At 38.2% G+C, this 27,256-nt stretch overlaps 1 protein-coding gene across 4 annotated transcripts; it reads right to left on the minus strand.

Moving 5' to 3' along the window:
- Positions 1-1,130: 1,130 nt before the first annotated feature.
- On the minus strand, positions 1,131-25,956 carry UBA3 (ubiquitin like modifier activating enzyme 3). Of its 4 annotated transcripts, XM_063291551.1 has the most exons (18): positions 25,843-25,940; positions 25,579-25,647; positions 20,557-20,677; positions 18,914-18,994; positions 15,107-15,189; positions 12,380-12,460; positions 11,025-11,068; positions 10,796-10,860; positions 9,386-9,541; positions 9,187-9,289; positions 8,762-8,875; positions 8,222-8,275; positions 5,389-5,425; positions 5,216-5,297; positions 3,421-3,521; positions 3,229-3,292; positions 2,438-2,492; positions 1,131-1,378 (listed from the first exon to the last, which is right to left on the minus strand). In XM_063291551.1, exons 1-18 carry the CDS (start codon positions 25,860-25,862, stop codon positions 1,290-1,292), a joined length of 1,419 nt encoding a protein of 472 aa, XP_063147621.1. In that variant the 5' UTR covers positions 25,863-25,940; the 3' UTR covers positions 1,131-1,289. The 4 variants fall into 4 exon arrangements, with proteins under 4 accessions (XP_063147621.1, XP_063147622.1, XP_063147624.1 ...); XM_063291552.1 differs by lacking the exon at positions 25,579-25,647 and having other exon boundaries at positions 25,843-25,956; XM_063291554.1 differs by lacking the exon at positions 25,579-25,647 and having other exon boundaries at positions 20,557-20,700; positions 25,843-25,874.
- Between the last annotated feature and the right edge of the window lie 1,300 nt (positions 25,957-27,256).

Genomic DNA, 27,256 nt, shown 5'->3' on the forward strand with positions numbered 1-27,256 from the left:
GGCGCCCTCGCTTGCGGATACCGCTCACGTGACGCCAATTCCCGTTGCCATAGTCACGCAAAGCGCCGGTCAGACGGTAGCGGCCACGAAAGGGGAGAAAGCTTTCGCCTCGCTTCCGCTTTCATGACGTCATTCCGGAGATTTTTTTATTCTGCCCAGCCTGGGCATCAGCTTCCATTCGTAGCGGGCTCTCCTAGCTCTTAATCAAACCGATATAATTCCCTTTTAAGTAAGCGATATCGCACACCTCATTTTCATCCTCTTAATTGCCAACAGCCAAAAAAAGTTCAGAGCAGCCCCGTTTAGAGCACGTGCCCTCCAGGCTCTTTTTGCAGCAAACGTTACTTCGGGGCTCCCTTTTAGAAGGCAGGGGTGCTCAAGCACTTCACTTCCCAGGAAGAAAAGCTGATAACAACGTCGTGCATGTTCAGTCTGATTTAGTGGGTATTGGTTCTGGTTCAAGAATGTAATCATCCTCTACTAGTTGCATCTTGACTGAAAATTACCTGAAAATTCCAGGTAACAGTATCTACATTTAGGGATGGCTTTTGTTTTAAATAAGGATTAAAATTTACATTCATTTTGTAGTTCTCAACCTCGCAGAACTCACATAAATTAACAAAATAGGTTAGTTTTAGATAATATTTATTAATAAATACTCTAATAGTGAAACACCAATCCTGAATATCAGTGGGCAACACCATGCATAATAGTCACTAATATTTGCCAATATACAAATTTAGTTTTCATCCATAGATGGTACTTAAGTACAATTTTTCACTCAGTTTGGAAAAAAAATCAAAATTTGGCAGTACATATAACTGACAACTCAATAAAGGCATTAAATAAAGCTAGAAATAGGCTGTTTTTTAAACTGTTTGGTCGTCTGAACTGTTATGTATAGATAATAAAATGCAATTTAAAATCTCTCTTCACTGTGCTCTTATGTGCATCCAGAATGTTCAAAAGTGGTTCAAGAATGAATCCATTGGCCTTCAAGAGGTTCATGCAGGAAGGAGTGTTGGCATTATTACAATGAGATTACAAATTGAATAAAATTATTATACAACAGCTTTCTGTACATTGTGAGCTTTTACACAGGTAACATCAACCAAATATTGGTTTGCAAGAACAGTTCTAAAATAAGAGCAATTTATTCAAGATACACTTCCATCAATGCTTATATAAATAGAGATTTTGTCTGGATAACTCATCCTTCCTCCCCGTCCCCTGTACAGAAGTAGTTTGGAGACTTTCTTCAGTGCCTTTTTACATCACCTGTATTAATATCAAGTAGTAAAATGAAGTTTGAAGAGTACTGTTTGCGGTGTTGTGACATCCGCAACTGCAAGCTCCTGACCATCCACAAGGCCCAGCTCTGCAATGTTAAAAGCATATTTAAAAGCCATTTCTATATAGATATTACATTTGCAGAATTGAAACAAAGGAAAGAAATTGGATTTCTTTTGGAACAAAAACAAATTTGGAGAAAACAAACATATACAGTATTAATTTTAAAACACTTTACAGATATAAAGACTTGCTCTATAAAATATGTTATGTATAATTAGGTTTGCTCAAAATTATGATTAGTATATAACATCATACAGCAGAAAATCATTAAATTATCAGTTTTATTTTTAAATTCTTTTAATTTTTGTTACAGTTGGCACTAAAAGCTGCTGTATTCTAAATGGAGCAATTTTTATTTTTGCCTTTTTAGTAAAAGTGGCAGGTAAAATCTTCTCACTGAAAATAAGAGAAACTGTCAAGTGCTGTAGGAGAGCAAAAGCAGTTATGGATTATAAAGAAATTTGACATTATTATTTGTAAAGCTGATGGTCACTGATGGTGCTATGTAAAATATATGAATTTATTTAGTATTTTCAATATACTGCTTACAATCTGTTCATTTTTGCAATGACACAGCAGAAATGTCACTGAGCTGACAATGTTCATGTCCTTACTCCATCACTTCACTTTCTTTCCACTAAAAAACTGAAGAATTTAACTGAAGGCCATCATATATCCAAGCAACAACTTTAGGTGCAGATATTTGACAGGAATCTCACTAAGGTTAATGATGTCCCACAGAGCTCCTAGAATACATGTCTAGAAAAAGGACTGAAAACTAAACCAAACTCCATTCCACCAGTTTTTTTTTACTTTGCATGTGTACATTCTAATAGTATGATACCTGCCTTATATTGCTGTTTCAACAGCTACATCTTTAAAGAAAATTATTTTAATGTATACGAGGATACCACTGTATTTCATTATATGCCAAAACTGTATGCCATATTTGCCCTGAAGCAATTTTTAGAAGAGTTTTCTGACACCTATGGCATACCAGATCAATACAAAAAAGCATTAAGCAATGAACACACTTTTTTTATTCAGCAGCATGTCCCAATATGCTTTAACTATTCAAAATTACCTTTTAAAGTCTTTGAAAGGTTTGGCCTTGTTCGTTCTTCAATTGAAGCTACTGACTGTGGAAGAAGGGAGAAATATACAACATACATTCTATTAGTTTACTTGGATCTACAAATCCATATTCTGTAATTTTTACTTAGATTTGCAGACTGGAAGGAGGGAGAAATATACATGCATTCTATTATTTTACTTAGATCTACAAACCCACATTCTGTGTTTTTTACTTAGAACTGCAGACTGGAAGGAGGGAGAAATATGTAATATGCACTCGATTATTTTACTTAGATCTAAAAACACACATTCTGTTACTTTTACTTAGATCTGCAGGCTGTGGAAGGAGGAAGAAATATACAACATCGAATTGAATTATCCATTCAGTCATATCCGACCCTTGGCAATTCCATAAACCAGCTCTCTCCATGATTTCCAATCTTGTACGCTTCTTTCAGCTGCTTTATATTTTGGACTGTGTCTGCTTTGATTACATCCAACCAGCATGTTCTTTGGCTTCCTCGTCGTCTTTTGCCACTGACCATTCCAAGCATAACATCTTTCTCCAACTATGTTGATGTCATGACATGACCGAAGTAACTAAGTCTAAGTGTTGTTATTTTTCCTTCTAGTGACATGACCGGTTTTATGCACTTCAACACTTCTTTATTTGTTATCTTTGCAGTCCAAATACAACATACATTCTATTATTTTACTTGATGTACAAACACACATTCTGTGATTTTTACTTAAATCTGCAGTTATGTGTGCTAAAATGAATCACAAGTATATATTAGTTACCTGTAAATAAAGAGTTTTATTTCTTCCATATACCGTAGCAGTTATTGCAGGAGATTTCATTTGTCTGTGCAAAAAAAAAAAAAGCAGCAAGACAACTAGTCAAAATTTTAAAACAAGTATCCCCTTGATCTACTGAAAGTGAATTTTTAGAATTATTATTTACAAATATATAAATAACTATTCTATACTTACAACGAAGCATTATTTGTTAAATAATCCAAGACTTCCTGCAGTTTAGCTGATGGAGAAAACTCAATGTTTTGAGGAAGTTGACTACAAGCCAGACAATTCTCCTACAAAGCAGCAAATGAAACATTTGATATTGCAAAAAAAGTAAAGAAATCAGTAAGGCTATAGTCCTATGGCTGGGACCTTCTCCTGAGGGGCAATGAAGTCTCCAAAGGAAAGGAGTAGATCAGGAGCACCTTTAAATATGAATGATCCAATACCATCCCTCCCCTCCCCAAACAGCAGATCAATTAGTCCCCTCCACTTCAGCAAAGCCTTGTATCTGCCAAAACTCCCTGATTTTTATATAGGAGTGCTCTATCAAGTTGGCCAAAATCCTGTCCAAACATACAAGGAATTCTCTTCAAATGAAAAATCAGTCTGGTCTTTCTGGACCCAATAAACAATGCTGTCTTTGCTGTTATTCTTTCTTTCTAAATTCATATATAAAGTCTAACTTGCATCATGTTCAGGTTCGCATTACAACTTACTAATTGATGTTTAAACCCAAATCCTCTGTTACTAGTGATGTTTGATATGTGTGAATATGAAATTCTTATTCCAGCATTTCAGTGAGAAAGTGGAATTCAGAGATAGATAGACTATTATCTTCTAATTGTTCCAAATTACAACTCCCACAAGTAAATACCAGGAAATACAAGAGCTGTGTACTTGTGGACCCCATTTTTAGTCAAAGCTTATCCTCATCCTGTGCTATGATTATTCCTGCATAGAGATAGTTCAGGTTTTTCTAATAGAAGAAGTGAAGCATGATCAATGCTATACTCTTCAATGTGTAAGAGTGGATAAGAACTGCTAATTTCTATATCAGGTATTACAGAGTAATTTTTGCTCCTTATAAAACTTTGTTGTTGCTGTGTAGCCTAAAACCGAAATATTGCTATTGAACAGATACATGTTAACTTTAATATCACTAACTGTGTGTCAAAAAGAAAATTGGCAATCAGACCTCTTTTCTTTTTTTTATTCTAAATACAGGTACTGTATGTAGAAAAGGCATTCAAATTTAAAGAGGACCAACCTGTTCTAAAAGAAATCTGTCTGAGCCTGATTACCTGCCCAGTCTATGGCTAGACAACAGACAATGAAGAACTAGAATCTTTGGTCAAGGATCCAGAAAAGTTACCAAGGTACCAATCAGAACAGATTTTAAAGACATGTAGGTGGCTGCAAGAGGAAGGGAAATTAGTCCCTTTCTTTCTATGAATGGAAACCACTTCTACTCATTGAAGCTCATCCCAGGATTCCATTTATAGCCTTTTATTATTATTCCAACCAAATTGCTTTGCTTAATAACAGGAGGAGCATAAAAACAAGTTATAGGACCAGCTCCCTAGATTGATGTCAGAAGAACATTTGACAAAGTATGCCAGTTCTGTGATTTCAGTGACTTACAGTACTTGCAACTTTTGTATAAAATTCAATTGAAGCATCTATTAAAATATGGTAATTTTCTCTAGGAATTGGAGAATGAGTATTTTATAAACATTACCATACCAATGGCAACCCTAGGTCAGGAACTCATCATATCCTCCTTAGTGACCTTAACAGCTGAGTTCTTACACCATCTAACTTGCCCCTTTCAACAAAAAACAGAGCCAACAAGACAGATGAATACAAAATATGAATTAGGATACTTAAATAAACATTCAAGAGTTTCTGGACACAGTACTCGAGAATAAAGTAATTGAAGATCAAAACCAAACAAGGTAAGAAAACTGTATGCAGCAATACTAACCTTCTTTTCAGCTTCAAACGTGTATGTATAGAGACCATCAACATCATTAAACACCAAATAGTTGTTCAGAGGCATGTATGCACTGCAAGGAAACATTTATTAGCATACAAGCAGGAAGTCTGCTAAGTGTTTATAAGCAGATAGCTCATAAAAATATTAAAGAATTAAGTTACCTTGTGGCTATTTTAAAGACTTCAGTGGCACATATAGCTAGAAATAGAGGGAAAGAGAAACAACCAAAATTATTGCAATATTTAAAAGCAAAAAGTACAGATTAAGCATACTGTTCACAACCACCTGAAAACTAACATGTGAATTCTATTTGTGTTTAAACATTCCTGGAAGTTTGATATTTTTATATATAAGAAAGTTAGGTTCTATTGAATAAAGTAGCATACTAGGCAAGATTTATTTTTTGTTTTATTAGATTATTTTATACAAACACCCACAACACAACAATGTAAACTAAAATAATGAAACCATAAAAAAAATATCACTAAGTTAATATAGTACAGGTAGTCCTCATTTAGCAACTGCAATTGGTTTTGTCGACTTGGTTGTTAAGCAAAGCAGTTTCTAAGTGAAAATCATGTGACAGGGATGGTGCTTACAATTTTACTTCAGCTTTTCTTTGCTTTACAGCATCAGGAGGATACGCCCCCGAACAGTCAGGTGAGCCCAAACAGCAGAGAAGGTTTCTGGAATTCAACTCACAAGGAAGCCAGGTAAAAGGGCAAATCTTATAGCCCTTTTTCCCCACTCCCTCACATACTGGAATGCTCACCCAGGCACTGGGATAATTATCAAGAAGAAAAGTAATGTTTCTACTGACATTCATTAGAGAAAGGGATTACAAGAGAGTAAGCAGGCACACAATGGGGAATATACATCAAAAGGAAAAATCAATCACGTTTATTACAGCCCTAAGGACAGACACAATAAAACTATACATAATAACAATCTTATATTAATACATATATATACGTAAAAACAAAAGCAATCAATATACTATGATCCAAAATTTGTTTAAAATAAAAATACTAAATGAATTAAAGTAAAATACTATGTTAAAAATTACAAATCTAAGTGATGGTGTGATGTATTGTGCAGATGGTAGCACAAAAGTGGGCAACCTGGGAGGATATTTTCGGGTCCTTATCTGAAAGAAGTAGCATTAGGTAGAAGTCACTTCCCTACCTGGAAATTTCTTCAGTAATGGATATATAAGGCTCTGTCTAGAGCCTTATATAGGGAACAATATAATAGCATACGGCTTAGGGTTTCTATTGAACCGTCTCCACATGGACATAGCCGAAGGTGCATGGGAGTACCCTTAAAACGTCCGAAAAGCACTGCTGAGGGAAATGCGTCCAGCCTGGCTAAAGTAAAAGCTTAACAAAACTTCAAAATTATGATAGATGATAGGTAAGAAGCTGGAACGAACCCTTCCGGAAGCAATTGGTGGATATTGGGGTGTAGCACCTTACTTAAATTTGTTTGTAGATCTATAGCCCAGATTCGTTGTTTCAGGGCAGTTCTAGCGTTATCGTATCCTAATGAGCACAGACTTTCCGTAGAGAAGCCCAACAATTTAATTTTGTCTAAGGCTTTTTTTAGCCAAGTTGACTTAAAATGATCTCTAAATATTAATGGGGCTAAACCTATAGGCAACATAATTAGCTTTAACCAGAAGATCAAAAGAAGGAACCTTTAATTCATTTAGTATTTTTATTTTAAACAAATTTTGGATCATAGTATATTGATTGCTTTTGTTTTTATGTATATATATGTATTAATGTAAGATTGTTATTATGTATAGTTTTATTGTGTCTGTCCTTAGGGCTGTAATAAACGTGATTGATTGATACATCAAAAGGAACACACTAGCGCCCACTGTTTGCCTAGTGTGCTTGTGGCTGCAAGCCCCCAGCCCCTTAGGAGGCAAACAAAAGCCTTTAGTGTGAAACTGATCAGGGTCTTGTCAGTTTCAGGCAGCAGCCAACAGGCAGGAGGGTTCTCATCAACTAATTCAGGTTACAGAGCTGAGCTTGTTAACTCCAGTTAGCACTGTTCAGGGACAGGCTGCACTGCAGAGAAAAGCAGCTCCGAAAGAGACTGCTTGTTGAGGCAATCTCTCTGCCCTGCAAGGGGGAAGGAGAAAAAAAAAAGGGTCGGGCACAGGACAATGCATACTGACTGACTGTAATGGTGGACATGTGACTGAGAGAGAGACTGAGAAGGTCATAAATGTGCACATTGGTCGCAAAGTTACTTTTTCATCACCATCATAATTGTGCACTATTGCTGTCCAAAGCAGTTGCTAGATGAAGACTACCTGTATCCCAATAATAACAATTGACCTTCAATAGGTCAATTTTAATTACTTAAAAGTCTTCAGGAAGAGCAAAATTTTCACAAACGTCTAGAAGGTTAGCAAGGTCAGGGCAAGCCACACCTACTGTGGAAGGCTACTCCATAAAACGAGGGTTGCAAAAGAAAAGCAACCCCTCCTAGCCTCCCCTCTCCTCCCCCATTTTTAGTAGTGATGGATTATCAGCATTTTTTCCCATACAGTTCATGTTGGATGATTCTAGATGAAGAAGGTATTCCTGAAGGAATCTTATTGCCAAGCTATATATTAAACTAAACACAGCCACGACTTTTAACCCTATGTTACCAAAATCTAGTTTACCTATACAATCACTGAAATATGGCATTCTAAAGATTTAGCGCTCTGCCCAACTGTTTTCAGCCTAACTCTAGCCAAATTTATTTACTTGGAAATAAATTCCACTGATTTCAGTGCAGTTTATGGAACAAGCCCCTTTCAACTCAGATGAACTTCCTTTTCAGGATTTATATGAACATATATGCCATAAAATTCTTTTTCTGATCTATTTAGGCTGGTTTTACATACAGAGAAAACCAGCAAAAACTGACCCTGTTTTCATCTGGAATCCCCAGAACTACTGTTAAGCAAGAAGTTGGTTTTTGGCAGTACTGTACCTGCAATTACAGCATTTGTAGATGCTACTGCTGGAATGATCCGCTTTACAACTCCTGCATTTGGGAAAGCATCATACACCTTCACGTTATTTTTTAATAGAAAACAGCAATATGTTGTATGCTTGTGGACTGACTTAGAGACTAACAATAATTCCAAGTGGAGTATCTTCAGAATTGTTTAACAGCTGCAATTAACACTTAACTTGGAATGGGGAACCATTCTGGCTTGGTACCACACTTTCTGACTCTGCCCTGCCTGGGATCACAAGGGGCAGGGCTGGTGATGTTCAACTGGGCAGTTTTAAAGCTTCCAGGCTTTTTTCAACTTTTGGGAAGAACTTTTGAAAAGGGCATATTTTACTGTGAAAAAAAAATGGGTTCCAAATGTCAGCCCTGTGCATTCTGTGGGCCACAACAGAATACCTGGGCAACATGCAAGCTACAGACAGCCCAACCCATCCTAAGCCATCACTGAATATAGAAAGTTAATCATCAGAACAAAAATACAAAGTTGAATAAAGAGCTCTTGCTGAATCTTACCTTGTGTGAGCCTATAGGTCAGACCTTTAATACTAAATTGTGATGCCCTCTCTATAGATTTTTCAAAAATCCATTGTATATGTTCTGGGTCATCTCCATCTAGGGAAACACCTTCTGCGAGAGAACATATAAAGCATTTTATTTAAACACAAAATCTTCATTAGCTGTAATTTATCTTATGTCAAAACTATATACTTTGAATCTCATGGAAAGGAGTAACTAGAATAAATTTTAGAAGGAGCCTAGCTATTGACTTTTTCCAAAAGAATCAGAAAAACCACAATAGCATGAAGCAGGAGCATTCTGTCTGCCATGATCTCCACTGTAACATGCAAGGCAAGAGAGATTCTGTACATTATTATTCCATTTCTTATATTGATTCAGCTTTAAAGAGAGATTAGCTTTAAAGAGAGATTACTGATTACCTCCAAAAGGTTGTTCCTTGGGCCACTGCAATATTCTGACATACTCAATACAGTGTTCCGGTAGACGAGGCATCGAAGCAATTGTACACATGGGAAAATTTACCTGGTAAAAATAGATAAAAAGATGATTCAGCCTGAATTTTGCAAGAAGAGGATTAAAAGGATGACTGTTTTAAAAAGATGACTGTTTTTCAGCTACCTGTGGTGGATAAAGTTCAAGCGTACATTCAATACAAGCTGTCATGCCTGGAATAATCACACGAGCATTTCCTTTAAAACCTTCTGTTCCTCCATCAATCAAAGGTATAATAGAACTTGGATCTACCACCCCATCTTCATAGTTTAAAAGGGAAATCTAGGAGACAAAATAGAATGTGTTGTATTAGGCTCCTTCCATCCTTCTCTCAGCACCAAAATGTAAAATTCAGCAAGACAAGCAGAAGCTGTGGTATCTGAAATAATTATAGCATTAACTGCAGTGGCCATTTCTGGTCCACAGAATGAGACAGAATTATAACAATCCATCTTTCAAAATTAAGTGGAAACCATTACAATATATCTCATTTCTGTAAGATCTTGAGTTTGCATGTCCTGTATACAGTCCTCTTCAAGTAATTTCAACCGCATAATGGCTCAAATTACTGGTGCAAATTAATTATATATTTACACGGTTTATATTTGCAATATGATCCTTGTCTGCAAGAGAACGCTATTCTGATTTTATTTATTTATTCCGCCTTTATTATTTTTTTATAAATAACTCAAGGCAGGGAACATACCTAATACTCCTTCCTTCTCCTATTTTCCCCACAACAACAACAACCCTGTGAGGTGAGTTGGGCTGAGAGAGAGTGACTGGCCCAAGGTCACCCAGCCGGCTTTCCTGCCTAAGGCGGGACTAGAACTCACAGCCTCCTGGTTTCTAGCCTGGAGCCTTAACCACTAAACCAAACTTGCTCTCTTTTTTTTTTCATACTGTAAATGAAAAGCCTGGGTCTCAGCAGCTGTAGCCCTCTAAAAAGTGCCAGCTTATTAGAATCTATCATCAACTGGCATAATACTTTGGTGTTGGTAGAAGCTACAACTCAGGCAACTTTCTGTTAAAGCCATTCTTCAAATACTAATTTGGTGTATCTGTATTCTCGATTAGAAAAAAAAAATTCTAAAAAAATCATACTGTGATTATGTAAAATTACTTATATAAAATTATCTACATTTTATAAAATGTATAAAAGTGTATGGGTGGGAAAACACCAAATTGAAAAAATAGTTTTAAAAAATCAGGATAAGATAAAATAAAATAATCTATTGAAGATTCTTCCAGATCAGTCTAAATGTGAAACTCATTCTGGTAAATCTAAATGTCATGATCTTGTAGTCTAGCCCCTATATGGATCTTGAACATTAACCCAAGACTAAAAGCACAGTAACTTATGAAAAGTGAAATAGAAGCATGACCATGAGCCTAATAAGAATGTTATAATATGTCAAATATCTTATTTCAGAACTAAAAATGAAAAATTTATCCTTTTATAGCAAAACAGAATTCTAGTGTCCATATTTTGTAAAAAAATCAGACCAACTTTATTTTTTAATAAAAAATACTTACCAACATGCCATTTATCCATCTTCTTGCGATAATTGAATCCAAGCCACATACAATTATATGAAATTCTAAAAGAAAACATATAAATATAATCACTCTTCCATTCCAACATAATTAGCTATAATAATTATTGTGTTTGAGTTGAGAGTTCTGCTGTTTCTCAAGGAAAGGATGATCATCTTACTTGAAAAAACAGGAATTGCTATTTTCACAGTAGGGCATTACAACTTACGTCTATAGAAAGTTTCATCCAGATCCTGAATCTTTTTATAATGTCTGAAAACACACAGTAAAGGAATTATTTTACGCAATTACCTCATCATTGTAGAATTGCTATGAATAATATCACAGCCTACAAAGAGAACAAATAGTTAACACTAACTGCTTTAAATGGCTCCCAACTTGCTTAACTGTTTCTATTTGAAGCTTTTGAAACATTATTTAAAATTATACTGATGAAGTACAGCAGCTTTTCTGGAATAAAACTAACCATTTTCAAAAACTGGAGAAATACAGGTGGCAGTCCATGTTCTGCCTGAGGGCTTCTGAACGTACGTAATCCAATACTGTAGCAAACAGTCGCTGGAATATTTTACCTTTTTTGCTTTCAAGTCAGAACTGATTCCTGGCAAGTACCATGGACGGGTCCATGCAGGTTTTTGGGCAACACTGTTGGAAGAGTTTTGCCATCGCCTTCCTATGACTGAGAGTCAGTCTCTGGCCCAAAGAAACCCAGTTGGATTCTATACCTAAGGTACGAGTAGAACTTGGGTTTACTCACTCCTACTCAAGTGCCTTGCCCAATAGACCAAACCAGCTCTCGTTCTCATACACACATATATGGGGATGTGCAAACACTACTGTTCTGGAGAACGTTGCAATGTTCCGTTTTTTTTCCAGACTGCACCAATCTGGTCAATCTGGTTTATTCAGTGTAGGTTTTCTTATAATTTTCTACCCCTCAAAGGCTCTGAATGATTTAAAAAAATATGTTAATAAGAATACACAAGTCTGGACAGGCAAAAACTAACATCAGCTGTTGTGTATTTCTTCAGCAATGTATACTCATCAGTATATAATATTGCCTTAGAAAGCAAAATCAATTCATTTTCAGACTGCACGATTATTCTAATAAATGTAATGTTTCACAGTTAAAATACATATAATATCAGAGTAAGTGCTTAGTTCAGAAGATTCCAAGGTGCAATTATCTATTACAGTATTACAAACAAGTAGAATGAGCGTTCCTCACTGGAATCAATCTCCTAGAGCACTATGGCGAACTCAAGAAATTGTTCAGTCTATAATTAAAGTTTTAATAAGCAACAATGGACATACAAACTGAGAAGCAAACCATGCAGCTGTTCCAAAAGGACAGCTTGTTAACTAAAATCCAAAAAAGCAACAACCCAAAACCCTGATTCTGCAAACTCTTATTGCAGCTTGTGAAAGCAACTACTGCTCTTTAATGCCACAGAATGACTCTAACAATAAAGAAAAGATGGGGCTGCTGCTATCCAGCTCTGAAAGTATTCAATGCATTTTTTTAAAGCAACCCAAGCAACATATTTCTTCATGGAAGGATACGGTACAACTGCACAATTTGGAATACGGCTATTGAGAAACTCAGCAGCGACTTCTGCCTTAGGACGTCCAACATCTTTAGGTCTGCAAAGTACAGTACATGTTAGGGAATTAAATTTCTCATACTAATACACTGTGTATTATGTATCAGCAAAGTTGATGTCAGCTCTTCGAAGTACGCAAGATCAAAGAAAAGACCTAGCAGGGATTCCAGGAATGCTCCTCTATTGTTCTAGGGTGTATTAATAGAACCTTGAAAGCCTGTCCAAAGCTTTCACTGCTTCTTTTAAGGACAACAAGGTCATGATGGGACTGTTCTAAGTTTCTGTCTCCTTATCTTCCCACAGTTGAACAACCATTTCCCCTCATCCTCCTCCTTCTCAAGGCCAGAGCTAAATTCTTCTACACCCAACTACCAGCTCCTTTTGCAACAACTACTTATTGACAACCAGTACTTTAATTAGAGCTTTCACTTAAATGCTTACTTCCCTCCCTTCCTCCCACCTTCTGTTCTAGAGCTCAAAGTGGCATACACAGCACTCCTTCCCATTTTATCCCCAAAGATCAACCCTGTAAAGTAGGTTGGCCTGAAGGAGAGTAACTAGCCCAAAGTCATCAGTGAGCCTCTAAGGCTGAGAATGAATCTGAATCTGGATACCCACGATCCTGGCCTAACAACTCAATCACTACCATTTCAATTAAATTTAATATAATTTCATGCTTGTTTTGAACTACTATAGCAAGAGGAAGAAACGATATCCATCACCAACATCTACACCAGCTGCCAGCCCTCTCCCTGGGATCTCCACCCTCATACCCCTTTTACCTGAGTTTAAGGGTGTCTGGGTATGGCTATTCTGCCAGGTGAAAAGAGGTCCACTATCTCTTGCTACTAACTATCTCTATCCCTCTTCAACTTGAATTTGGATGAGGCAGAAAATCCACCCTTTCCCAGCAATCAAATTTTAAATGAATTATTTCAGCTTCCCTTTTTAACCACAATTACTAAGCCAAAGCAGTTTTGGAGAATATGGTGCTAGGTTTCAAACCCAATATTGGTGTGATCAAGAAAAGAAGGATTTTGATTTGAATAAAAGCAACAACATAGGGAATTGAGAATAGTTTAATTGCAACAAACTACATGAGACTGAAAGTTGCATTCCAAAATCGGCAGTGAGGAATCTGGAAAGTCTAAGCAAAGAAACAAGGAGACAGAAGTTTGGAGCAGATACAAAATTTCCCAAAACCAAAAAAGAATTGTTTGGGGCCACATGGTTAAATGGTCACACATTTAAATAAGCATTTCCTACCATTACTTTACTGGCTCCCATTCGCCCAGGCTTTTAACCTGAATCCTGAGACCCAGTTATGTGGAATCCCTTCAAATACCTACTTCACACAAGGGAACCAACCTAATTTCTGATGATGGAGGGGGAAATGGCACACCTTCCTAATTGCCTGGGGTGGGGATCTCTCCCAAATCTCCTGAGATTTGGACATGTGGGGGAGCTGTAAGGAGAACATCATGAAGATACACAGTTGTTTAAACAGATAAAGATTTCTACATCTGCAAGATTTGATCAATCTCAGAAAAATGTGATTAAGTGATTCACAGTGCCTACTGTTCTGAAAACAGAACATCCTGTAAAATTCTAGCACATTCCATCCTTCCACCAGATTACACTGATCCTATTCCAGGGTGGTCCTGTACTTTTCCAGAAGCAAACCTTCAAACCTCATATCAGTGTGGTTCAAAGGAGAATGGAAGGTTCTGCACATACCTATCACTGATTAAAAAAAACCCCTAAACCTGATGAAGAACCATACAGTGAGTTCACTATATACAAGAGGAGAATTTCTTGCTTCCAAATGCATTCATATTTATTGACCAGGGATTATCAGAAATAGCTTCTGATACAAAAGGGGCAACTGTTGTCAGAAGCAAACTTTGTAAATGCCAGGTACAAACATGAAAATATTTTCCTTGCCAGGAGAACAAATGCATTGAATTGTGGCTTCACACAACATGCAGCATGATTTCCTTAAAACTGCTATTTTGACATGTGCCATTATCTGATAGATGGGTAACAGATAAGCTTCACAGAATTACCCTGTTTAAAATGCACCCCCAAAATGAATAAGACAATGAACTGTGGGGACTGTGGGAAAGGCAGGCAAGCAATGGTAAGGATAGCCATAGTGTACCTTAGGAGAGATAGAGTTAAACTGCATTATTATTATTACATTTTCACTCCACTGCAATCAGTTCAACTCTCAGCAACTTAAACAGTAGACAAGAAATTTAAAATATCCATGGTAAGCCTAAAAAGCTAAAATAAAACTTCTAACAGCAAAATAAGACCAAAACAAAAATAAAACAAAAGATGGCTCCGAACAGGTTAATGTGCTCTTCAGAACAGTTCCGTCTTCAACTTCTGTCTAAATGTACTCAGGGATGGTGTCAGTCTGATCTCTACAAGGAGACTGTTCCAGAGGATTGAAAAGCAGCACCTCCTTCCTTCAGCTCTGTTTGTTTGCTAATGGTGGGCCACTAAGGGGTAGTTTTTCCCTAGATGATCTAAAAGGTCAGATTCAGGTTGGAATGGTATGGATCTTTGTACAAAAGATACAACTTATTGAATTCTGCTACTAGAAGTCTTACAGAAATTAACAGAGATTGCCTGAGTTTATAGTTCATGCCCAAAGAGAAGCTTTAAATTTATAGCTTACCGAAACAAGAATTGCCTGTTTAAGTTAGATACATCAATAGTGTCCATATCAATTACATGAATCTGTCTAAAACCAGATAGTGCCTGCAAAGAGAGAGAAAAGAAGGTTATAAAAATATATTATTGACATTGAGATAAACTTGCTGCTTTTGAAAAATACTAATATTTGGCAGCATTGTAAGTTGACAACAAAGGAATTGGAGAATTCATAGTCCCCAGCTCGTATTTGAGGCCATAGAGTCTATGAAGCCTGCCCTGCTAAAAATTGATAAAAATCAATGGCACATTTTTCTGCCCTTTAAAACAAAACAGAACTTGTTTTGGGGAACTTGTTTTTATTTTAAATTACCCTTTTGAAGTTTAAAAATAGGGCAAAAGCTATCAATTCCATAACCCAAAATCCCCCAAAATGTTGAAAAAGTTGCCTACCCCAGGAATAACAATTGTACATCTGTTGTAGAAAAGAATAAAAAATGCAGTAATGGTTCAACAACAATCTTTAGTTCAATTTCATTCTATCAAATAACTTCTAGAAAAATACCATAATATGCTAATATACATTCAGAGACATACTTTCCCTAATCCTTTTCAGAAAGTTACATGGAAGTACTAGCATTAAACATTGTTGTACATGTCAAAGCATAAACAAAAAGCTCATAAACAGTGCGTTTAACTGCTTCCTCTTTCTAATTTCCACAATACATTAAGAAGCTGTTCAATGTCAAAAGGTGCAATGCAGTGAAGACAGCTAATCTTCTCAGCATGTGATTTTCAGCACATTCTGGGAATACAAGGGATTGGACTGAGTAAGAGCCATGGAATTATGCTTATGGAACAAGGCCTTGGATCCACCTGCCAAAAGCCATTCCTTAAGGTAATGGAGTCCCATAAAATGCTTATTATTTCTTTATTTAAAACATTTGCATACAATAGCCACCCATCTTGAAGCTAAACCCTGGGCGGTTTACAATCCCAAAGTAAAACAATATATACAATGTAAATGCAATAAATAAACACAGGAACCAGTAAAACCAAGAGAGAAAAATCTGGTGCCACAACCACACTTCCCTGATTTGGTCCCAACATTATCATCCCACTTTGACCTCACTCTATCCCAACACTTGGGGGAAGAGCCAGGTCTTAAGTGCTCTCCTGAGGGCTAAAAGGATGGGGGCCTGTCAGATCTCAAGGGGAAGGGTGCTCCATAGGGCAAGGGCTTCAATGGAGAGAGCACAATTCTGAGGACCCACAAGATGGCAATATTTAAGGGAAGGGACCCGGAGCATGCCCACCCTATCCGCTCTGGTGGGATGGGCAGACACCCTCAGGGAGAGTGGTCCTGCAGACAACCAGGTCCCATGCCATGTAAGGCTTCAAAGGTGATAACCAGCACCTTGAATGGTACCTGGAATGAAACTGGGAGCCAGTACAGCTCATACAACAGGAGTGTAATATGGGTGAACTTAGGAGCACCCAACGTTGCATGCGCTGCTGTATTCTGGACTTGTACAGGTTAATGACCATTCATTCAGCAACCGTTCAAAGTTATGATGGCACAGAAAGAGTGGTACTTATGACCAGTCCTCAAAGTTCCAGCTGTCCCAGCAACGGAAATTCCGGTCCCAATTACCATTGTTAAGTGCGGACTACCTACAGTAACTTCTGGGTGGTTTTCAAGGATAGCCCCATGTAGAGTGCATTGCAGTAATCCAAATGGGAAATGACCAAGGCATGTGTGGCTGTGAGCAAGGACTCTTGGTCCAGGAAAGGCGTAATTAGCACACAAGATGGATCTGTGCAAAGGCCCCCTAACCTGGTAGTCACCTGGTCATCAAGCAGGAGCTATGAGTCTAGCAGGACCCCCAAACTGCACACCAGCTCCCTCCAGGGGAGTGCCATCCCGTCCAGAGTCAAAGTTGACACATCCCCAGATCCTGGGGGAGCCAAAGACTCAAAACCAATCCATCTTGCCAGGGTTGGTTCGATGTCAGTTCCTCCCCATTCAGACCCTCACAGTTTCCAGGCACTCAGTCAGCACCACAACAACATCACCTGTCCAGTCAGGGGTGGAGATGTGTAACTCGGTATCATCAGCATACTGATGATACCGCACCCCATGCCACTGAATGACCTCAACCAGCAGCTTCATGTAAATCTAAAAGAGGAGTGGAGAGAGGACTGAGCACTGAGGCAACCTCCATTGCAGAGGCTAGGGCTCAACCTCTCCCCCCTCTATCAACATTGACTGAAACCAGCCATGGAGAAAGGAGAACCACCACAAAACAGTGTCTCCCAACCCTTGAAGCCAGTTCAGAAGGATACCATGGTTGATGGTATCAAAACCCACTGAGAGATCCAGAATAGTTGTACCAACCCCATCCCAAGCCCTCCAGAGGTCAACTGCAAGTGTGACCAATGCAGTTTCAGTACTGTACCCCAACCTGAACTCAGACTGAAAAGGGTCCAGATAATCCACTTCATGGCCTCTCTAACTGAACGAAAGTCACCCTCTCAACAACCTTGCCAAAAAAGGGAATGTTGAAGACTGGATAAAAGTTATCTAACACAGTCCAAGGATGGCCTCTTGAGAAGTGTGTGCACCACTGCCTCCTTCAAGGCAGGTGGTACCACCCCCTCATGCAAAGAGGCATTAACCACCACTTGGACCCAAACACATGGCACCTCCCATGAGGCCTTGACCAACCAGAAGGGGCATGGATCCAGAACAGAGCTGGCCAAACGCACAGCCACAAGGACCCTGTCCACTACCTCGGAGCAATCGCCTCAAACTCTTCCTAGATAACAGGGCTCAGATGTATCTCAGTCACTTCCAAACAATCTGTCCAGCCACAGCCCAACTCTGAGCAAGGTTGAGTGACTTTGTCAAACAGATGCCAAAAATATTCCTCACACTGGCCCCATAAGAGCTCCCCAGGTTCCTCCTTACTGAGCATAAACAAAGGAACCAATCAGGAACCAATACCACCAAAATTTCCAATCAGGATCAGGCATAATCAAGATCAGGCACAAAGAACCAATCAGAGACCAGCCCTCATAACCCTGCACCAATTGGAAACCAGCTCAGCTAAAGACCAACTAAAGTGTAATACCTTTATGATATAATAGCCAGATTTTAGATGATCAACACTGCCACATTTCTGATTAAAATTACAGCTTTTAAAAGGAAAAGAATAGCTGTTATGACTTTCAGAACAACTTATTTTTCTTTTGTGTCCTCTTAATGGAACCAACTAAAATGAAGGTCTATCAGTTAATAACACAAATTAACTGCCTTCTCCAACCAGATGCCCTTCTCTTGTCCAGGTCAGATTGCAATTCATATTATTCCCAACCATTATGACCAACTTGGCCTATAATTATACAGGTAGATTTTAAAATTTCTGTCTAGCATTCATCTCAGCTAAGGTAGCCCAGTTCTTCCTTGAGCTTACAAATCAAACAATGTTCTAATTATTTTGTAAAAGATTCTGATATTTTAAATATACTGGGTGAACTTCTGAGAAGAACATGCTAATATTTTTGCTTTCACGTGGTTACGTAAATATGAACAGTCTGTCAGACTGGATGTATTTTATGTATTTATTCTGTATAATTTTTTTTTAAATTCTGAGTGCAATTTTTAATGACCTTATTGCTTAAAAAACCTCATCATATTTTATATATAAACATATAAAACCAAATGACATGATCCACTCAGAATAAGTCAACAGAAAACCAGACAAAATGAATTATCATAGGACATAAGTAAACAGGGCAAATTGTAGAGAGATAAAAATTAAACTGTTACCAGATTTTTCAGGAGTTCACATCCCAATCCTCCAGCTCCAATTACTAGAACTTTACACGTATTTAAGAGAAAATCAAGGGGCTGTAAAGAACCAAGACAAACAATTTACCAAAAGTAAAACACAATACTTAAAAAACATGATTGCATTAAACTTTAATACTTAAAAAAAAATTGCACAAATCATTGTAAATCAGAATTTGCCTTCTGGCAGAATAGAATTACTACAGAAAATCTTGCATCAGATGTTTACACATGCAATAAATATTTAAACAGAACCCAAATAATCTAATGGGAATACAGGTGATGTCAATGGATTCAACATCAGACTGCATGTTCAATGTAGATACACATCTGACAGTTTGATACCTCTGAATTAATTGGTGTAGTGTATACAATGATCATCTCATTATGATAATTATTTTTAAATGCAGCAGGCCATTTGTGGGCAAAGCAACGTCTTCTAATGAATGTGCACGTACAAATACACACACACGTATTCAGCAGCGAATTCCACTGACATATGCATATCAATTCACTAAATCTCCGCAGAGTAGTGTTAATCAGGGTTTGAAACAGAATTAATCAGTACTCCCACATTTATTTTAACCAATATCAAAATGATCAGATGCAGAGAAAAATCCTGACAACCAGGAACATTCAGCAAGTGTGCATATGTGCCATGGGGAGGTTGGGAGAACAAAACATACCATCCCATAGCGACCTATATTCCTTAAATCAGAAGGCATCAAGTCAAAAATTCAGTGTTAAGTTTATTTAATTTATCCATCTGTCTTCCTATAGATAATTTGGTTTGTGCTTAAATATCCAATTCAGGTTTTTCAAGACCTGCACTTATAAACTGGTAACATATATGACAAAACTGAAATAAGCAGTTCTACGTTATTTATTTATTAAATTTCTCTGCCACCCATCTCATGCACGACGACTCTGGGTGGCTTACAGACCATAAAATAACAATCAATAAAAACAATACAGTATAAAATTTATTTTTTATTTTTATTTATTTTTATATCCTGCCTTTATTATTTTTATAAATAACCCAAGGTGGTGAACATACCAAATACTCCTTTCTCCTCCTATTTTCCCCACAACAACCACCCTGTGAGGTGAGTTTGGCTGAGAGAGAGTGACTGGCCCAAGGTCACCCAGCCGGCTTTCATGCCTAAGGCAGGACTAGAACTCTCAGTCTCCTGGTTTCTAGCCTGTTGCCTTAACCACTAGACCAAACTGGCTCAATATAAATATAATCAAATGTTTAATAAATAAATCAATATAAATATCCATGAATACAAATATAAAAGTATAGAGTATAAAATTCAAGATGGTAATGGGCCTTAATTAATTATCTTAATTATCTCACCATTTTCAATGTAGCTATTGTAATTTCATAGTTTCTTCCTCTATACAAAATGTCTCAAGATTTTATTCTTAAAGATTTTCAGTACTGACATGCTCTTTTTTGCACATTACATTTTGCAAAACTGTTTACCATGTAGAAAATTAGTTGGTTAATTTCAGTAGTTTGCAGATTTGCTCATCTTTCATTACTGAGTGACAAACAGAAAGAAGCATTTACAATAGTTTGCAACACAACACTTGTATTTAAAAGAACCGATTCTCACTTGAGTGCCTGGCTCGAAATCAGGGTGTGTGAATGGTCCAGATCGCTCCAGGAACTTCTTGACATGGTTCCAGCGACCTTCCCAGTCTCCATTGTCCCCACACCCACCATCAACAGCCATTCTGCACAGAACATAGAAACTCAGCTGCAAAAAAAAGTATGAAAAACACGCACAAATAGACAACAAATATGATCCCTCCAAGCTTAGCCTTTCCCTTTGTCCTGATGAAATAAGTTTATTGCTGTACAAGCAAATGAGCTAGGTATTATCAGTCTCATTTGATAATATTAAGCAAATAAAACATGTAGGTATAGAAAAACTAACTCTGTTGACTATGGCCAATTAACACATACCCATTTATCATACACTAATTAAAAAATCCTGTTAATGTTAAACTAAGTACTAAGTTATGAAGTCTTGAAAACTGAATGTTCAGGTTTATCTTTCAAGAATAAACAATATGAAAATACTGGAATTTAAAAAGAAAAAAGCAAAACATCTACTTACTCAGGTTTGATTTACAGAACATGCAATTAAGCTTGGGCCATTTGACATAGATGCATATAGCCCACCCAGTTTGAAGATCTATTGTTTGACTAATTTATTTTCAGATCTGATAAATAATCCAAATACTTTTAAAAGACCCAATTTAAATAATTTAAAATTTAGACATGTACTCTAGTATAATTTCAGTTACATTGCTGCCATGTTTACTTTTAATTATGTTTCACTGTAGGATTTTTTCCTGAAAGTTTTCTTTAGGATCTATTGAAAGGTGGGGTATAAATCAAATAAATAATGGTAGTCTTTGATGATCTCAAAAATTAACATAAAACTGGCATTTTCAGGGAACTAGTGCTTTTAATGTGGGTTGGCAGAGGATGCGCAAACATTCAACTTTGAAATGTTTTAGGCTCAAAAAAAGCCCATTTTCAACTTCTTATGGGTTGTTCTGACTATTCCGGAAGCATTCTGAGCTCAAAATGGCTTCATCTGGACCTTACAAATCTAAGCTGTTTTAAGCCTGAAATCGGAGATATGGATTGGAAAATTTTCCCCTTCACACAAGTTTGGTAGCTTGGAAATCATGATTTTGTTGTTGTTACATAGCCTATTGTCCAATATTGTTTCCAACATTCCAGTGAAAATAATTTTCTCCTACATATCAAAGTTTTTGGTTTCTCTAAATGTACTATTCAAACCTCATAAAATATCCCAGATTTTTTTTCCAACATCAAATAATATAGTCAAAAGACTTGTGCAGACCATGGATATTGAAAATAATATGCTGATTTATTTGCACAGGGAAATTCATTTTCTGGAAAATCCTCATCTCTATGTGAAATACTTCTAAAATGATCAGAACAACCTGCATCAAGCTCAAGATGTCTGAAATGTGAAACACTGGGCACGCTTATTTATAAAATTGGAAAATACTACATTTTTACAGCCAATAAATATTTTAAATTATTTTTATTTAAATAAATATAAATATAAAATATAAATTATTTTTATGATTTTGTTTGAAAAAACATATCATTCCTAAGACATTTAAACCAAGCAAAATACTTTTTCCACAAATTTTGTTTCTTTTAGTTTTAAAAGCCAAAGAAGTATCTTTACTTTTTAATGTTTTTATTTATGTGATGGACTGTATTTCAAGAGATCTTTGTACACTACTCAGAGTCATGAGATTGGGATGGTATACAAATTATGTTAAAAATATATATATTTCACTTCACAAGTTTAGGGATTAACCATATCTAGAGTTACCTTTGTCCAGTTTCTCTTCATCTGTAATTAGTTAACTGCTAATAATGTTCATCGTTCTTTTCTTTCTACATTATGCACTGACAATAATGCAACATCCCGAAGAGACATCCTTCTCTCTCTAATCTCTGCAGAAGTATCACTTAATATTTTAGCATTTATATTACTAGCAAATAACCTTTTTGGCAAAATTTAAGAACCTTATTTTGGATGTTTTTTTAAAATGTTTGTAAGAGTGTTGATGCACAACTACCCTGTATAAGAGGTCTGGATAAAGCATGTAAACAGAATTCTCATTCAATCATAGTTCTCACTGAGGTAGGAAGGATGATACCCAGTTCAGACTGCAGTTGAATTCATGTGACTGTATTTTCCCGAATCTCCCCTGCATATAGAAAGCCATCAGAGGAGAAAGGGTTCCATCCTGCTAAGCTTCTCCACAATCTGAAGTTGCATAATCTAGAGATACGGCTCTGTGAAAAAGTATTTTTTTCCTGTTTTTGGATTCTGCACATTTTTGGCATTGAATGTTAAAGTAGCTTCATGTGGGTCCTACTGATATATATAGGGAGTCTTGGTAAATGAAAAACCAAAGTTAGGTGCTTGCTTCATTTATTTCATAATGTTATCCAATATGCATAAGTGCTGGTGTGAAAAACTAATCACCCCTTAGATTCAATAACCAGCTGTACTACCTAAGAATTGCAACCAAATGCTTCCTATAATTGATTACCAGTCTCTTACATTGCTGAGTCAGAAATTTTGTTCCATTTCTTCATGATACACTGTTTCACTTAGTAGCATGAGGATTGTCATTTCAGGTTCTGCCATAACATTTCCATAGGTAGTCCTCATTTAGCAACTGCAATTGGTTCTGGTGACTTGGCTGTTAAGCAAAGCAGTCACTAAGTGAAAATCATGTGACCACGACTGTGCGTATGATTTTACTTCAGCCTTCCTTTGCTTTACATCACGGGTGTCCGACCTTTTGGCTTCCCTGGGCCACACTGAGTGAAGGGAAATTGTCCTGGGCCACACATAAAATATATAATATAGTTAATGTATATAAGTAATAAAACTTAATTTATTTTATATTTTTAGTGTAAAATTTTTTTAAAAAGAGGGCAACATAAAACTAGTGGGATATTTGACATTGTTTTTGTGAAACTGATGCATCAGTGTCTGGTTCGATGAAAGTGGTTGCAATTCTCAGTGAGTTCTCAAGGTGCTCGTCAGAAATTTTAATTCTAGTTTTACTCTTCGTGTGCTTCATCCTTGAAAATAGTTGCTCACAAGCGTACATGCTGCCAAAAAGCGATGTCAGGAATAAGGCGTGATTGTGAAGTGAGGGATATTTTTCTCTGGGAAGATAGGTCTTACAAAAGTCCAGTAGAGAGACATATGGTGAATTCCCAATGGTACCATGTTCGTGAGAGCACCCAAAACACAGTCTCAAAATTCCCAGTGGGCCGCATTACTAGCTGTTCAGGGCCACATGCAGCCCATGGGCCGCAGGTTGAACATGCCTGCTTTACATCATCAGAATGATACGACCCAATCAGAGGGGAAGGTTTCCGGAACTCAACTCACAAGGAAGCCAGGTAAAAGGGCATGTCTTTTAGCCCCTTTTCCCCACTTCCCCACCCTTTGGAATGCTCACCCAGGTGCTGGGATAATTAGCAAGAAGGAAATCAATGTTTCATTAACATTCATTGGAGACGAAGGGATTAGAAGAGAGTAAGCAGGCACACAATGGGGAATACACATCAAAAGGAATGAGCTAGCACCAGCTGTTTACCTAGTGCGCTCAAGGCTGTGAGCCCCAGCCACTTAGGAGGCAAACAAAAGCCTTTAATGTGAAAGTGATTAGGGTCTTGTCAGTGACAGGCAGCAGCTGAGCAGGTAGAGTTCTAATTAAGGTCACAGAGCTGAGCTGGTTAACTTGCAGTTAGCACTTTTTAGGGACATGAGTCCAGGAAGAGATCGCTTGTTGAGGCAATCTCTCTATTCTCAAGGGGGAGGGAAGCAAAAAACAGGTCAGGGCACAGGACAAAGTGTACTGACTGTAATGGCAAATGCATGACTGAGAGAGACGCTGCGAAGGTCATAAATGCAGGCATTGGTAGCAAAGTTACTCTTTATTCACCATCGTAACTGCGAACGGTCACTGTCCAAGGCAGTCACTAAATGAGGACTACCTGTAGATGACATTCTGAGTCACTGACAAAGAAACAAAAAACTTCAGAAAAATCCAAAAGGGGGCAAATACTTTTTCACCTAACTGTAGTCTCCTGAGGAAGAATAAAGGGAATCAACATCTGTGACTAACAGATACTTGTGACCAGTTTTCGTAAGTTACATATAGCTTGACTCTTCCCAAAAAGCTTTGGCACAGCCCTTACCACAATCTTATTACAATTTCTAATCTCTTCAGCCTGGTGGTTAGTAATGTCTCTTGGAGATGACATATTAGTCCTGCATTGAAACAATTCCACTTGTTGCCAATTGCTCAATATATTGTATAAAGCCTAATGCAGCAATGACCCAAATTTCCTACTCCTTATAGGAGTAGGCAGAGATCCACCAGGCATCTTTTCCAGGTTCTTCTTCAGCTATATCTGACAACAATAATTCTATTCTATGAAGTGGCCTATATTGTGGAAGGAACTGCTGCTGAAATTAAAGAGAGGAGGGGACTTCAAACGTCCCTTTTTCACTCACATTCATTAGAGATGTATTTGTCTTAGGTTGCTATTTTTATGGAATTCTATTTTGTATTTATGTAACTTGCTCAGAACTGTTAAGGTTCTGAGCACTTAAATTTCATTTTAAAAAATAAATGCCTACCTAATTATATCAGTGAGTACAGATATGTTTCTAAGATCACCCATATTCTTCCCCTCCTCCCTCCCTCCCTCCCTCCCTTTCTACTGTGCTTGCCTTGAAACCCAAAAGCTAGCAGCTACTTTGCACGAATTGAAGCTGTCCTTAAAAGGAACTGTCACTACAGATTTAGCCCCCCCCCCCCCGAACAGCACGGTTGCTGTCCCTGCCTTTTCAGTATCCGCTAGTCCCACGTGCTCTGCAACCAGCCACGACGGCGGTGCTGGTGGTGAAAAGGCAGCCCGGGCCCCTGCCCTCCCTTCCGGACAGTCCCCTGTCCCGCGTCCCCGCTCCTCGCCACCATCATCGCCAACACCTCCTCGCCTCTTCCTTCCTCCTCAGCGCCCCTCTGCCCTACCCCGCACTGACCCCATCTCTCTCTGCCTCTCTCCCGCTAGCCGCCGCCGCCGCTCCTCTAGCCTCCTTCTTTTCTTCTCCCTATAACGAGAGAGAATAAAAGAAGGGTCAGTCACCGGCCGGGTCAGGCTCAAGTCGCGCTCCCCCGCCACGACCAGGAAGGTGGGTGGGGGCAGAGGCGAAAGGGGGCTCCCCGCCACCACCCCGGAGCCTGTTCCAGGCAGCGACGGCGGGGAGGGATTAGGAAGGGAAGAAAGCAGGCGCGGAGGTACTTACGGCTCCTCACCATCCGCCATAGCCCCTTCTTTTTCTTCTCCCTTCCCACAAAGCTCCACGACAGGAAATGCCTTGCCGGCCACGTTCTGAAGCCATAGAGTTCTATTTTCCTGGCTGGGGGTGGGGTCTGGATAAGAGCCCGTTGTTTCCGGTCTTCAAGCGGATGTAAAGAAAAATAGGTATTGCATCCACCTCTGGTGCCGATTAAAGTGCCGCCATGTGCGGGTCTCACCAGGCAAACAAAGACACAACCTGTGCCGTACTGTGGGGCTTGCTTCTGAGTAAGAAGTAAGAATGAGTAAGAATGCAGGCGGCTTTTCTTCTTCAAGTTTGTTGAGAAATGCTGAGTCATCTTTCTGTGCAATCAAGACTGGGTCCTTCTCACGTGCAATTCGGAACCGGACGTGTTGCACTGGTCTCTTAGAGACCGGGATCACTGACGACGTTTCTAGTGTCGCTCCAGGTCTTAGTGTTACGTCTCTGCAGGGACGGAAGATCCATTCAGGGCGCCGGTAGAGCGCCGCCTAAGGGATATCTCTGGGAGAGATAGTCAGAATATCCCCAGGGAATCCAGATGAATGACCTTATACTGTAACCCAAACCACCAGTGATGGAATAGTAAGAGCACTTTCTTACTATTGAAACATAAAGGTATGTGACACAACCTTGGAAGCTATCTCCCACCAGCTTCTGCAGCTTTTGCTAACTTTTATGAGGACATTTTCATAGCAACTCATGAATCTCTACAGTATATTCAAGAAGTTTGCTCTCTCTCTTCTTCCCACTAAGACAATGGCTTTCTTCAGAGTAGGAAAGAAAGTAACGTGAGATCTTCTGCTTATGAATGTGTATGTTTGCCTGCATCATCATATGAATATGTATGCTTACATCATTTCCTTTTCTGTAATGTATAAATATCAGTGCATTTCTTTTGTCTGCAGGGGAGGCAGCCACCATCTTGGTGAGGACCCCTTCTGTGTGCATTGAATTGATGAAGACTGCAGTCAGCCTTGATTATTTTGTGCTTTGAGTGCTGTTGATTCCACAAAGGAACTCAAGGAATGAACAGGAGGCAGTGTTATTCTTTCCTATTTGTCCCTCTGTGCCCTAATGAGGCTAGATCTGATGTGGATTATTTATAGAATCTGCTATCTGGGTTGAAAGCCTGTTTTTGCTAGATCACTTTCCTTCTAGATGTTCTGCATTAAGATTCTCAAGGGAGGCATTATGGCTCAAAAGATAAGGTTGCTTTTTCTTTTTAAAGTCCCGAAGTGTAAGCTGAGCACCTTTAAATAGGACTCCTAGATCTGAGCTTGATTGTTCTCTATTTGGTAGAAGTGATTCATACCTTTGAACCTTACTGGGGGTGGGTAAAGGGCTGGCTATCAGCAAACTTGTGTGTTTGTATACTTAC

Source organism: Candoia aspera, chromosome 2 (genome assembly GCF_035149785.1).
Source record: "Candoia aspera isolate rCanAsp1 chromosome 2, rCanAsp1.hap2, whole genome shotgun sequence".
Lineage (NCBI taxonomy): Eukaryota > Metazoa > Chordata > Lepidosauria > Squamata > Boidae > Candoia > Candoia aspera.

Bases quoted from the DNA above. Each gene is read 5' to 3' on its own strand.
- UBA3 (XM_063291551.1), bottom strand. From the start codon at position 25,862: ATGGCGGATGGTGAGGAGCC. The intron at 11,069-12,379 runs GTATCCTTCCAT...GTGTGTTTTCAG, and splicing joins CCAAATTGTGCAGTTGTACC to ACATTATAAAAAGATTCAGG. The intron at 5,426-8,221 runs GTACAGTACTGC...CTCTATTTCTAG, and splicing joins TACAAATGCTGTAATTGCAG to CTATATGTGCCACTGAAGTC.